General features: G+C 38.1%; 1 protein-coding gene across 1 annotated transcript; it reads right to left on the bottom strand.

Annotated features, from left to right (window-relative positions):
- Positions 1-257: 257 nt before the first annotated feature.
- Positions 258-7,265, bottom strand: LOC116161472 (cytochrome P450 4c3-like). Its single transcript, XM_031474826.1, has 10 exons — positions 7,060-7,265; positions 6,810-7,007; positions 6,574-6,759; positions 6,462-6,528; positions 1,242-1,368; positions 1,022-1,192; positions 904-972; positions 693-858; positions 469-648; positions 258-421 (listed from the first exon to the last, which is right to left on the bottom strand). Exons 1-10 carry the CDS (start codon positions 7,211-7,213, stop codon positions 258-260), a joined length of 1,482 nt encoding a protein of 493 aa, XP_031330686.1. The 5' UTR covers positions 7,214-7,265.
- Positions 7,266-15,234: the final 7,969 nt, after the last annotated feature.

Genomic DNA, 15,234 nt, shown 5'->3' with positions numbered 1-15,234 from the left:
TGTGTTAACCCGTAAAAGGACCGTGGAGGCACCGTTTTTTCATTTATGTAATGATTGTAGGAGTCCCCAAGCCGGTATCGCAATCTAGACCTGCCCTATACTTACAGTTGGCAACTCGGGAAATCTACGAACAGAGCAATCTAACTTTCAAGTCGCATTTTCTGGGCGTCACCAAACTGAAAGAAAAGGGAAGGGGAAGGGGAAACGCGTTTTAAGCAAGGAGAATACCACACGAGCGTAAATAAAGCGTGTAATTCTCATTCCCTCAATTCTACAGAGACACTGTATCCATGTACCGGCTTCAACATTAAATCGGCTTTCAGTTTGATGTCCTTAATGGTTTTGTAGTCTGTAGAAAATGTGTACCGCCTCACAACCGTTGCTATGAGCGCTTTCATCGCCATGAACGCGTATTTGGGACCTACGTTAGTGTTTCGATAAAAAGTAAAACGTTATCAATTTTCGTACCAACGCAGTTACGTGGACCGCCAGAGAATGGTAGCCAAGCGTAAGGGTGACGTTTCGCCATTTCTTCCGGTAGGAATCGATCAGGGTCGAACTTGAAGGGTTGCGGCCAAAGTTTTTCGTTCCAGTGCGTTTGGATGATCACCATCACCACCGAACTTCCAGCGGGGATCACGCAGCTCTCTGAAAGTCCCGTGTTCTCAGTGAATGGAAGAGAGTAAAGTTACCTAGCTGGATGTCCTTGGTGATTGCCCGAACCAGTACAGGTCCGACTGGAAATATGCGCATGGTCTCCCTCATCACTCTCTCCATGTAGTGGAAACGACCAAGATCGGCTGCTTCCACTGGCTTGTCTGGGCCGAGCACGTCTAGCACCTCTTGGTACACTTTTTCCTGAATTGGAACTTGTGAAAACTGTGGTCGGCATGTATTACTCACCTGGATTTCTGGGAACATTCCAAGCATGATGAATATGAAGCTGTTCATCGACGCCGTGGTGTCGCTTCCCTACAAAGATCTAGCGTTGGGACGCCTTCAAGTGATTTACTTTACCTACCGCCACCATAAATGTATCCACCTCCTCCCGCAGCTCATCATCTGTAAAATTAGCCCCTCCTTCGGACAACTCGATCAGCTGCTGAAGGAAGTTCTTACGCGTCGATTGGTCCTTGTCCACGTACTCCTCCCTTCTCTTCCTTTGGTACGCTTCCCGGTGGTTTCTTACAACCTGAAACGTGGGTGAGCGACGACGTACAAGCCCAACCTACGCTACCTACAGTTCCGGTGAAAGCTTGCATCTTGTTGTTGACGTCGCGCAGAATCCGCGCGCTTGGAGTCAGGTTGAATATGAAATCAAAGTGGTACCAAATGTTGAACATCCTCGTAAACATAATCTCCATCGCCCTGCGGTACTTATAATATTTAGAGCCACGAAGGAAGATTACATAAAATGGGTTTTTGTTAGACAACCTCCTAGTGGTGCCCCCTGGCAACAATCTCAACACTCGCAACGGAACTCGGGGAGGTGGGTCCGCTGACGCCGAGGACTGCATGTCAAGGGAGAGCTTGGTTAGTCAGTGTTCCTGTTTTCAATAGCCTTCTGGTGGCAGGGGAAGGCTGCCAGTAAAAGCCCAATACTCGTGGGATCTTCACGTCTGACTTAATCACAAAAATCACCCAAGGCGTAACGGAGGAGTCGCTACCTCCAATCACCACTGATCTAGTAGGCTTGTTCGACATCGAGAGGACCTTATTGTCCTCCGACGAAGACAGCGTTATCATCTCTCTCTCCGAAGGAACACCTGGGAACGAAGAGAGAATTCCGAGAAAGGCAAAAAAGTAGGGATCTTCTCGACGGACCCTAATTTGGAAGCCATCCCCGATGATAAGTTGGAATTATTGAAAACCAACAACATCCAAGCGACATTTGATGACGAAGCCACGTTTCTCCGATTCGGTTGCCAAAAGCAAGGCTGACTCACGCTGTGTTCAAAAACAACGTCCGGATCGCCAAACCACGGGAGGGAACTCAACTTGAACTTCGAGAGGAAAAGGATTTCCCCTAAGCTCCACGTGTTCGTGCTCAAGAAAGAGTGGAAACGTCTATTGGAACGTTCCCCTGGACTAAGGCAGTACAAGAAGCTGTTACCGGAAACGATCCTACTACCTCTCTCGGAGTAAGATACAGAATAAGTATCAATTTTCTTATCAGGAGAATATAATTTGAGGAAAAATATTTCCGCTCTACATTATTGAAATAGTTGTACCTGAAGAACAAAACAAAGGAGGAGGCCCTTTGGTCAAATCACCAGGGATGTTTTGTTTCAGAAGCACTGTTTGAAATTATGGATTCTACAGGCCACATTCTATAAGAACATTGTTTTTCCGGATCGATCAGAGACAATTTTTTTTTCGGGACTCAAAAAAAGGCAGTGTATAACCTTCCCTTTTTACCAAAAATCGACTGCACCAAAATTTCTCGGGAAAACGGTTTTTCTTATTAATTTTGGCGCGTAGAATCCAAAACAATTCGTACTTTTTCGATTAGACCCTTCAATCAAAAGTTATAGACTAGAAACCAATTTCGAAAAAAAATTCAAAGGGCTGTAACTTTTGAACTAGTAGCCCAATCTTGGAACTGTTTGAAATTATGGATTCTACAGGCCACATATATAGAACATTTTTTTTCCGGGTCGATCTGAGACAATTTTTTTTTTCGGGGCTCAAAAAAAGGCAGTGTATAACCTTCCTTTTTTACCAAAAATCGACTGCACCAAAATTTCTCGGGAAAACACTTTTTCTTATTAATTTTGGTGCGTAGAATCCAAAACAATTCGTACTTTTTCGATCAGACTTCTCAATCAAAAGTTATAGACTAGAAACCAATTTCGAAAAAAATTCAAAGGGCTGTAACTTTTGAACTAGTAGCTCAATCTTGGAACTGTTTGAAATTATGGATTCTACAGGCCACATTCTATAAGAAAATTTTTTTCCGGGTCGATCAGAGACAATTTTCTTTTCGGGGCTCAAAAAAAGGCAGTGTATAACCTTCCTTTTTTACCAAAAATCGACTGCACCAAAATTTCTCGGGAAAACACTTTTTCTTATTAATTTTGGTGCGTAGAATCCAAAACAATTCGTACTTTTTCGATCAGACTTCTCAATCAAAAGTTATAGACTAGAAACCAATTTCGAAAGAAAATTCAAAGGGCTGTAACTTTTGAACTAGTAGCCCAATCTTGGAACTGTTTGAAATTATGGATTCTACAGGCCACATTCTATAAGAAAATTTTTTTTCCGGATCGATCTGAGACAATTTTTTTTTCGGGCTCAAAAAAAGGCAGTGTATAACCTTCCTTTTTTACCAAAAATCGACTGCACCAAAATTTCTCGGGAAAACACTTTTTCTTATTAATTTTGGTGCGTAGAATCCAAAACAATTCGTACTTTTTCGATCAGACTTCTCAATCAAAAGTTATAGACTAGAAACCAATTTCGAAAAAAAATTCAAAGGGCTGTAACTTTTGAACTAGTAGCCCAATCTTGGAACTGTTTGAAATTATGGATTCTACAGGCCACATTCTATAAGAAAATTTTTTTCCGGATCGATCTGAGACAATTTTTTTTTCAGGGCTCAAAAAAAGGCAGTGTATAACCTTCCTTTTTTACCAAAAATCGACTGCACCAAAATTTCTCGGGAAAACACTTTTTCTTATTAATTTTGGTGCGTAGAATCCAAAACAATTCGTACTTTTTCGATCAGACTTCTCAATCAAAAGTTATAGACTAGAAACCAATTTCGAAAAAAAATTCAAAGGGCTGTAACTTTTGAACTAGTAGCCCAATCTTGGAACTGTTTGAAATTATGGATTCTACAGGCCACATTCTATAAGAAAATTCTTTTTCCGGATCGATCTGAGACAATTTTTTTTTCGCGGTTCAAAAAATGGCAGTGTATAACCTTGCTTTTTTACCAAAAAATCGACTGCACCAAAATTTCTCGGGAAAACACTTTTTCTTATTAATTTTGGGGCGTAGAATCCAAAACAATTCGTACTTTTTCGATTAGACCTCTCAATCAAAAGTTATAGACTAGAAACCAATTTCGAAAAAAAATTCAAAGGGCTGTAACTTTTGAACTAGTAGCCCAATCTTGGAACTGTTTGAAATTAGTGATTCTACAGGCCACAGTCTATAAGAAAATTTTTTTTCCGGGTCGATCTGAGACAATTTTTTTTCGGGGCTCAAAAAAAGGCAGTGTATAACCTTCCTTTTTTACCAAAAATCGACTGCACCAAAATTTCTCGGAAAAACACTTTTTCTTATTAATTTTGGTGCGTAGAATCCAAAACAATTCGTACTTTTTCGATTAGACTTCTCAATCAAAAGTTATAGACTAGAAATCAATTTCGAAAAAAAATTCAAAGGGCTGTAACTTTTGAACTAGTAGCCCAATCTTGGAACTGTTTGAAATTATAGATTCTACAGGCCACATTCTATAAGAAAATTTTTTTCCGGGTCGATCTGAGACAATTTTTTTTTCGGGCCTCAAAAAAAGGCAGTGTGTAACCTTCCTTTTTTACCAAAAATCGACTGCACCAAAATTTCTCGGGAAAACACTTTTTCTTATTAATTTTGGTGCGTAGAATCCAAAACAATTCGTACTTTGTCGATTAGACCTCCCAATCAAAAGTTATAGACTAGAAACCAATTTCGAAAAAAAATTCAAAGGGCTGTAACTTTTGAACTAGTAGCCCAATCTTGGAACTGTTTCAAATTATGGATTCTACAGGTCCCATTTAGGGAATGCAATACCGGAATCGCGGGATCCCGAAATACCGGGATCCCGCAGCATTTTTGCGGGATTAATCCCGCACATAAATGGAGCGGGATCCCGCGGGATTTGCGGGACTGAGGAATTTGTCGACCAAGTGGGCGACTCTGTTTACTTTGTTAATGAAACGCATAACGTTATTTTTTATATAATTGTTAAACTTTTTTCGTTAAAAATTTACTATGATTTTTGAGGCACTTTAGAAGTTCACCTATTTGTGCTTTACAGGTGATTTTTTTGAGTTCTAAGTTAGGCCGAAGGTACTTTTTTGTTAAATATTGTGATAATTAGCGACTTATTTTAATGCAGAAGTTAACCGCACAGAATTGCTTAGTTGCCAATTTATTTAAAGCTTTGCGGGATCCCGCAAATACCGGGATCCCGCGGGATTAACATCTAGCAATCCCGCAAATACCGGGATTGAGATTTTGCTGCGGGATTGCATTCCCTAGTAAGGTATCAATTTTCGTATCAGGAGAATATAATTCGAAAAGAGGTATTTCCGCTCCTCATTCTTGGAATATTGGTCTCTGTGCTACCTGAAGAACAAAACAAGGGAGGGGGGCTTTGGTCAAATCACCCATGGGTGTTTCCGGACTACATTTCTTTTTGATGATAATTTTTCAAGAGAATATAGTGCACGAAGAGGTATCTCATCTTAATATTTAAAGTGAAATTCCGTTTTTCATTTTCATTTTCTGTTTCAGAAACATTTATAATGCGATGACTAACGCCTATCAGAAAAATGTTGTCAAATTTCTTCTGGTCACCAGGAGAACAGAAGTTCAAGGTTTTCTTGTCACGCCACGAGAGACGTATCAACACTTTATTATCTCTCTAAAATTTGTACCATGGTGAGCGAAGATCTGACACATAGAGCCTATCACTGAAATCTTTCTTGAGCTACTAGGAGCACGTAATAAATGTTGATATTTCTCTCATTCGAAAAGCTATTTTGAATCAGGAATCTGTCAAAAAAAACTATAATGTTTCCTTAAACTTCCTCTAGCTACCAGGAGAACATAATCAATAAAGCGGTTCCTGGCTATTTCAAGTTTGTGTCAGGAGGTAAGTAATAAACTATGAAGAAGTATTTCTGCTGTTAATACGTGCAGTAACCGTCAGAAATTTTGAGGCTATCAGGAGCACATAACAACGGCCTTTTCTTCACATAGGAGGGAACATCAAAGCCTAACAGAAATGTTCCTACACTTAATATTCGTTTAACATTTTGTATCAGGAAAATATAATGTGCAGAGAGGTCCTAATTCAAAGTGTATCTGACAAAAAATTATGTAGACTTGCTCTAGCTACCAGGAGAATATAATCTATGGTCTTTTTAAGCTCGATGGTAGTGTTCCCGCGCCATGTATCAGGAGAAATAATGCCCAAGGAAGTGTTTCTGCTCCCAACTCACGAGGTAACTTACAAAATTGTTTCTGGCTACAAGGAGAACATAATCCACGAGGTTTTTAATAAGCTCAATAACACTCTTTAAAAATTTGGTTTTGTTTAAACTTGAATGTAATGCGCGAGACGGTCTTCCACCCCTAACTCACGTAGTGTTTGTTAAAGTGTTGTAAATTATTCTGTTGTTACCAGGGGAACATAATGCATAAGTAAATCTTATTCTTAGCTTAATTATAAAAAAAGTGTAACTCACTGGTTAGCCCATTTAACGTAGTCGGAATCTTTAGTTTGTGCCTCCACCGATACTCCCATTGCAGTTTCTGGAAGAAAATTGTTACATGAAACATTAACTGAGGCATCCATACCGCAGATAATGTCCAAAGTGCATCGGCTAACGTAGTGAAAAATGTTAAAGCTGCCCTTTCCAACCTGGGTTTTCAGTTGGTCGAGGAGTATCGTGGATTGTTCGACGAATACCGGTACGAACCCGTCGAGGATGCGCTGATTAAAGGTCGGCATGATGACTTTACGGTGGCGTTTCCATTTCGGCACTAGAAAAACGTGTACCTAAGCCACCCTGAGATTTGCAATCGTGACAAACCTGGGGCGGTGAACAGTCCAGTGCCAACCACCGGTTCGGCGTACTGGTACAATTCGTCCTTTTCTAACGCGTGAGGACTGTTCATGATTGTTTCGAGATCTTCCGGATCCGAGACGCCGTAAAATAGCTTCTGACCCAACCACACCCGCACCGGTAGCTTAAAACTCCGCATCAGCGAGATGACATTGTCCAGAATGTCTGAAACCCATTCCGGTCACCACCACATTGACCAAGACAAGAATGTACTTACCACTGGTAGAGCCCATAAAGTAAAGCCCGTTGCCGATGAAAGGCAAACAAATCGGGCCATCGAAACGGGAAGCCATTCTGTACAGGCGCCTCCGGTTCCAATGGTACTGCAGGTACCATACCAATAATGTTAAAATTGCGATGGGTATCAACATCTGTAATGGCGCGGTTTCGTCGGTATTGTGTATAAAACAGGTGCACGAAGTAAGTAAAACGCACAAGTGGGTCACTGACAAAACTGGTAGGTAATTGCATCATATTGTACAATTACTTGTTTTGCGACCAGAAAACAAGAATACCTACAAGGTTAATCCTCACGGGAATTCTAGTTCATCACCAATCCGATGGGATGGTACAAAAATAACAAAGCAGTCATTTGGAATTTTCGTGGAAGATGAAGAGCGTCCCTTTAGGCTTTGCCTCAGGGGTGGTGTCCCAGTACCTTGAACGGTTGCATTTCTTAGATCGAACTGAAAAATGTCATATGTCAATAAAAAATTAAGTTATGTAAAGATAAGGGTGTAGAAAGCATTGCGATTGGTTAAATCCTTTCATTCTAAAATAACATTTCTAATTTTTGAAACGTACCTACCATGGATAGTTAGACCAGAAGGTTTTAGGTCAAATGATTCTTTTCCTTTTACCTCTAAGAGGTGCACCAAATTGAGGGTCATTTTTTACCCCGAAGCTATATTACCTACGGTACAGAACAATAACCGCGGACCATCGAGAAACTGACAGTTTCGTTTTCTTGTTGTCTTCGTATTTAAAGAAACACCACTTCCACCATAAAATAAACTCTTTAAGAATTTTCAAATAAATCGCGAATCACGATGGAACACGCCAAACGTCCCCACTTCTCCAACGCAAAACGCGCAATTCTTCGAAACACCTGCGTCTTCGATATCAGCCCCAGAACACCTGCGCTAATCACATTTCGTCTAACAATAAAGCTTCTTATCGCAAACGACCAGATGTCTCTTACTTTTAGCATCTTATATAATTTTTTTTTTAAATAAATAAACGTTTAATTATAAATATATAAATTGAATAATTACAAAGCGATAATATTTAAACAAGAATTGCGCATTTACAAACAAATCTTAAAGGAAAAACAAACACTGAATACAAATTCAAATGAAACAAACCATCTCTGTTCTTATTTCGTAAATAATCCCCAGATTTAGTTCATAAATTAAAATAATTATCATATACAGGATGTCCCGTCAGTATTTGTGGTGTTGTACTACACAGACTTGTTAAAAAGAAATGGAAAAGAGGGCCTGATGGCGACCTTGTACTTCTGGCACATTGTAGGGCCGCTTATGGCCTTAAGTGTGTGATAATCCACCCTGATGGTTAGGCAACACACGTTTACATCTGAATCAAAAATATAATATGCTCTGTATATAACCAACGACCGTTTTGCGCAGATGCCGAATACTAGGAGATTTTCGTAACGAAACTAAAAAAAAGGAGGGAGATAGCGACGAGGTCGACGGAAGGCATCACGCGTTGCCGGTTTTTTATTCATGATTATTTTGGTGGTGGTGTTTTGAAGGTGTAATTACAGGTAGTAACCATCTTTATTTATTTTACTAGTTGTGTTATCTCAATTGATGGTACAGGTATTTTGATCGTGTTTTTGTACTGAATTGATTTATCATGGTTTTCCACTGCGTTTAATTGCATTTGATTTGATTATCTGATTTTTACCATACAATTTGAGATGTTTTATTTATGTGTATTTTCTCTTGCATTTTATTGCTGTAGGTGATTTTTTTCATGCATTTGTGTGGCCTATGCCGGGGTTTTTGTCCCGTAGAAGGTTTCCCTGGCATGGTCTTGTGTGTGCTTATTTGTTCTTGTCATTTCTTACGCACAAAAGTTCTGTCTTTTATTTAATTCCCTTCCCGATTATGGGTCACGTCCCAACACATAAAAGAACCGATTATACAACGTAGGAGCCCATTCGTACCACCCATATAGAGCCTCCTGCCATCCAAATTCAAATGTGCCGCAAAACTACCATCGTTTCGACTTGAAAGGTAGGTGGCTCTGCTCGTGGATTCTTGCCAGAGTTGCCAACGGTAAGTATAGGGTAAGTCAACGTTTTCAGTGTCGGCTTGGTAGACCCCTAGGAACAACAAGTGTCTCTTTTTTGCCGACCTTTGCACTCATCTCCTAAATTTCGCCCACCATAAGTTGTGAAATATCCACCCGATTCCCCAGCCTCACGAGGAGTTGTAGTGTTTTTTCGGGTGCAATTCGCTCAATCCCTCTTGTATTTTGTCTCCGCCATTGTCTAACTTTTCCTTGGACCTACCATTGCATTCAATCCACTATAGGCCAACTTCGACCATTATGGATTTACCCCCCGTCCCCATACTCACACCGGCCGTTTTAAGTTCATCCTGGAGCGATATCTCTATTCTCTTATTCGAAGAAGGGTTGTCCACCCCGGCCATATTTTAACAGTCAGTGATCGCATTCGCAGGGATCCGAGTAATCCACCAGACGTTTAACGTTTTGATTCACACGCTATATTGGTTCACCACAATATATGCGCGTTTGGGGGTGTAACAACCCTCTCGAGAGGTGTCTCCAGATGAGGCTCCGTGATCAGAAAGTCTATTATCCAACTACCTGTTTGGTTGGCCCTGTATCTGTCGTTATCAACACGGTCGCGTTCCAAAACCAAATCACACTGCGCTTTCGCTTCCCTTATCGCACATTAAATGCCGCCGCAGCGGCTCCATCAACACCGAAACTGATGAGGCCTCCACCGGTCTAGTCTTGGCAAGGGCTTTTTAATTATACTAATTCCCACCTTGTAAATGGTCACCTTCCGGTTTCCACGTGCCTCTCTGTTCGTACGTTAATTTATCCAAAAACTTGGTCACAGCTCCCTTCTTTCTAGTCTCACTGGCGCGCACCCTCTTACACTCTCGAAAAAATTGTAAAAACAAACGCAGTTCAGTTAAAACACGTTCAATCCCTCAGACTACGACTAACATAACCTGTTCAAAACATCTGAATGCTAAACCAAATTTTAATCCATCCAAAGAAATCGTATCACTGAAATTAGATGCAATTTTCCCATCAATGAACAAAATAACCAAAATTCTTTGTATGGATGTTACTAATATCAATAAATACAATACAAAGTTTGTTCAAGGCAAATAACTTTCACATGTGGTCGATTCCTTTAGGAATATTACACATTCCTAAAAATAACCGACCACTACTTTATACAAATCAAAACATTTCAAATAACGTAGTTATTTCGTTGGAAAACATCCGTTTCATTTAGAAATATGGAAACAGATCGCTTCCGAACAAACCGGCTTCAATTTCGCGAAAGTATGTACAGAAAGTATGTACAGATATAATAAGCCAATTTACGGCTGTGCTGATATTAATTTTGAGCAATTTATTAACTAGGTTTTGTTGCGGGCAAAATACACCGATTAATTGGCACCACAAATTTGCGGTGTCAACAGAACCGTTCAGACACATGTTGACGTTTGCTACTAAAACACGTTTACGGTGTTAGTCAACAGTTGCGTCGGCTGAACGTACCCAATATTTCCGCTACCAACAAGCTTTAATAAATTAATTTTCATAGATATATTATATACTTATATCATGCTTAGGGTAAATATTTTTAGTTAAAATTTATCGCACGATCGTAAAATGTGTCAACTGTCAGATGACGTTTCGGATGCGTTAACTTTGTTTTAGCGTCCGATTCGCGTACGACATAGTAGGCCATGACCAAGGTGGAATACATCCACGTTGGCCATGACCTTTTAGATCATATATTTTATGACCAAGGATGCTATATGGCCATGGCATAGAGCCATAGAGGTTCGTGCAATAGAAAGAAATAGAACATGTTTCTTCTTGGTTAGTAACTAACGGAGAGATGTACAAATTTCTTTGATGTGTTTTTTTTAAAAAGCGACGTACGGTTTTTAAAGATGACTGTATCTAGGTATTAATATATCTATGCTTAATAACAAAGATAACAGTAGCATTATCTTTGTTAATAATAAGTTATACTTTTTAAAGTAGGTATACCTTAGTTAATAATAACAAGAGACGCCATCTGGCGGAAGTTACCAAAAAAATATCAACACATGGTGATGGCGGGGTACATCATTTCCGTTCATAGCTAACAACAATATTGTTATAAATAATTTTGGTTTATCAACAATTTTTTGGCATTAAACATGAAAGGTTCTACCCTGTATATACAACTTACGACGATATATACATTTTTGAGAGTTGGCAACTATGTAATTTCTAGGTGGGGAAAAGCTGCCTGCGCCACCAAGAAAGCACGAACGGGGGTTACGTTTGGCATCTTGTTTTGAATGGCGATTGTCAACGCGTCGCTCCGTAAATGTTTGTTGTTATTTTGTGTTATTTAATGCAGCTAGTAATTTTTGCATGTCTGTATATCGTAGTTGTGTTTTGTATGCCGCATTTTGTGTGTTTCAATCTTTTGTTTTTGAAATTTACTTGGTTTAACCGTATTGCAATCACATGTGTGATACCGTTATGCTATTGTTTGTAATTGTTTACGTTTTTGGTGTAATGTTTGCTTAATTTATGTTTATTGATGTTGATTACTTGGTCTTGTCTCTGAAGTAACATTCATGTAAGTTTTGATAATTTTATTTTAATATGTGGAAATTACCGATTCGTTTGAGGTATGTACTGACTTGTTGTTTGTTACTAATAATTTTCTCCGTGAATGAAGCAGTCACGGGGGTAGTAAAAAAACTGTAGTCAAAATTGAAGTACGACACCTAATTCCGTGATTGTCCTCGACATCCAACTGTAAGCTCGAAACCCCGAAACCAGGGACGGGCTACCCATCTTGCAGGAGCGGGATTACGCTAATCAAAGCTCTTCAGTTTAGAATCTATGTGCGATAAATGAGTGTCGATTCAATAATTTCCACATATCTTGTTTTTAGTTAAATTTGCCTACAAGGCCATGTAATTTTCCATCTTGCTTTTAACAAAAGGACTTTATTGCACCAAAGATGAGTCACATCCTGTACTCTCAACCCTTCCTCGGAATTTAGGTACCCGCTCCAACCTGACCCATTGTTCCCAAAAACTTGCTTTTAACCTTGAGTGTAACCAACATTGTATATGTATATGCATTTACTATCTTTGTTAACTACTGCTTAAACTTTCACGAAATATTTTGGTAATTAACTTTTGGACTTTAGTAATTAAACTGCGAGGTTTTCCTTACGTCGTACTCTTTTTACCCTTAGCAGTTACTTTGTTTATATTAATGTACATCAACTAAATTTCCGGGCTATCCCAATCATAATAATTACGATCATTATTAAACAAACGTTTTACAATTTCAGTGTTTTATCAATGGTTTTATTTAACGTTACTTCCCTACTGTGCTTCTGGTCAAAGCGTTGTCTACAACTGAACTAACCACTTTTCAAATTTAAGCGGGATCTTGTTTAGTTTTGGAGGGAATAGTCATTCGGGTGGTCATTTTTAAACGTTGCCGGGTTGACTTTATTTTCGTGTTCTCCTAGTGTGAAGTTAGCGTAGAACCTGGGGTTTAAGTACACTACAAACAATACAGAGCGAGTTCCCAAAGCAATACTTTACTTTCTATGTTACAAAATGTCATAGACGTCATCTTGGATTCATTAATCTGAAGTTATCTTCATACCTGAACCTGACAGTGTTGTAACTTTTCATCATGCACTGTGTAGACATACCATATATACTTCTCTTACCGCTCAATACTATTAGTGCACTAGCCAAATCCCGTTTATCTAATTTCGCAAAAAAAATTAACAACACTAAAAACCGCACTATTAATGAGGACTTGGCTAAGGTTCGCGCCTCATGTGGCGAATATCAGCAGGAGCGAGAAAATAATTGGAATTTATTTTCATATATTTAGTACATTATGGATTGGACCCGTATTATAACATAATATATAAAGAAAATAACATTTTTGTACATGAACTTAATAATAATAACAAAAGATACTCATCTGGCGCACCGCTTACTAACGTAATTAACAAAATCCAAGCACTGTAAATACCCGATCTCAAAAACAAAGATTTATAAATAAAAGAAAAACAATGATAATCTATAGCACGCAAAAGAAACAAAATATATTAGGTATATTAGATATATTTATAGAAGTAATAATAAAATATAAGCAATAAATTAATAAACAAAGATTAAAGTAAAAGAAGGAATAACTAATTATGGATAACAAAAATAGTAATAGTAGGTAGGTATACTTTACAATGTAAAGGAATGGGTACACAATATGCATTGAGAGAGTGAATAAAAGCGATACGCTACCAGCAATTGTTTCAAATTTCTTTTGAGCTTTTTTTGGGCGCCAGAGAGCTTCTGATATGTAAAAAGTTTAATTTGTGAGTAATGGTATGCAATGAGTTTTTGTGTAGGGTGGTTAAGTGTATTGTATGTTCTAACATAGTATAGTCGTTAAATTTGTTCCTTAATTGAATGATTCGCCTAATGTATCCTAAAAGCTGCAGCTCAAAGCCCACTATTATTTATCTCATGATCACAATTAGCAGCTCTTATGTTTTAAGAAATGCCGTTTTAAATTGCCTTTAAAATTTGTCTCATAACGACAATTAGCACATTTAAAATGTTTGGAAACTTTATGTTTTAAGATATGTTGTTTGAAGCTACTTTTAAAATTTGTCTGATAAATACAATGAGCGCATTTAAAAACTGTAGAAACTTTGTGTTTTAAAAGATGTTGTTTGAAGCTGCTTTTAACATTTGTCTCATAATCACAATCGGCACATTTCAAATCCTTAGAAACCTTATGTATCAAAGCATGCCTTTTTAAGGTGCCTATAACATTTGTCTCATAATCACAATTAGCACATTTAAAATCCTTAGAAACTTTATGTCTTAAAACATGTTGTTTAAAGTGCTGTTTATTATTTGTTCCGTAATCACAATTGACACATTTAAAATCCTTAGAAACTTTGTGTATTAAAACATGTCTTTTTAAGGTACCTTTAACATTTGTCCGATAATCACAGTTAGCACATTTAAAATCCTTAGACATTTTATGGCTTAAAAGATGTTGTGAGAAGTTAAGTTTAACATTTGTCCGATAATCACAATCAGCACATTTAAAATCCTTAGCAACTTCATGTCTTAAAAGATGTCGTTTAAAATTGTATATATTGTTCGCCCCATAATCACAAGTAGCACATTGTAAATACTTTGAAACTTGATGTTTTAAAAGATGTCGATTGAAGCTACTTTTATACTTAGTCTCAAAATCACAATCTGCACATTTGAAATCCAACTCAATAGGCACGGTCTCACGAGTTAAAAGGTGTGGCTGTACTTCTTCATTATAAAGAGATTTAGAACACTGTGTATTAATGGTAATTTCGTCCTTTACTGTTACCAAAACCTCGTTGCTTATGGAAATGTGTCCCTCAAGAAAGGAATGGATTTCTTCTTCTTGTTTTGGTTCGATTTTAATGAGAGGTACATCATTTCCGTCCATACCTAACAACAATATTCTTATACTTAAATAAGTGTAAAGAATCTGTATAAATAACAGCGAGATCCCAAAGCAACCTGACACTAAATACTCTAAATACTTTTATTAAAACTAATCATAATGGAAATTGCAAAAAAAGTCTACATGCTTTTCTTTTCATCAATCTGAACTTATCTGCATACCTGACGCTGACACTGTTGTCACTTTTTTATAAATTAATGGGAGCGTCTAATTCAAATTATGTTATAGCAGATCTCTCTAACAGTAAGAGTGGTTAAAGTGATGTCTTTAACCGCAAGGGTAGATACAGAGGAACAAATGATTCTAATAGTTGTATCCATTTAAATACCCTGTATATTTCAACGTCGGATGCAACCGGTCAAGTAGTTGGAGATTCTGGACACATGAGCTACCGCCATCACCACCTGTCGATATTTTTTTCGTAATTTCCGGAGGATGTTTGGGATTTGGGGGCTTGGCGTCACTTGTTGATTGTTATACTTATAAAGCTTGTTGGTGGTGGGATTATTGCATTTTGAGTTGTATTCATAGAGTTTAGCTTTGTTTTTTTGTTTGTGCGTAAGATTCAACCACTTTGGTGTCGGGTAAG

This window comes from Photinus pyralis, unplaced genomic scaffold (genome assembly GCF_008802855.1).
Source record: "Photinus pyralis isolate 1611_PpyrPB1 unplaced genomic scaffold, Ppyr1.3 Ppyr1.4_LG10, whole genome shotgun sequence".
NCBI classification, from domain to species: Eukaryota; Metazoa; Arthropoda; class Insecta; order Coleoptera; family Lampyridae; genus Photinus; species Photinus pyralis.
Note: the sequence above shows the minus strand (reverse complement) of the source record. Positions and strands in the feature narration are given on the sequence as shown.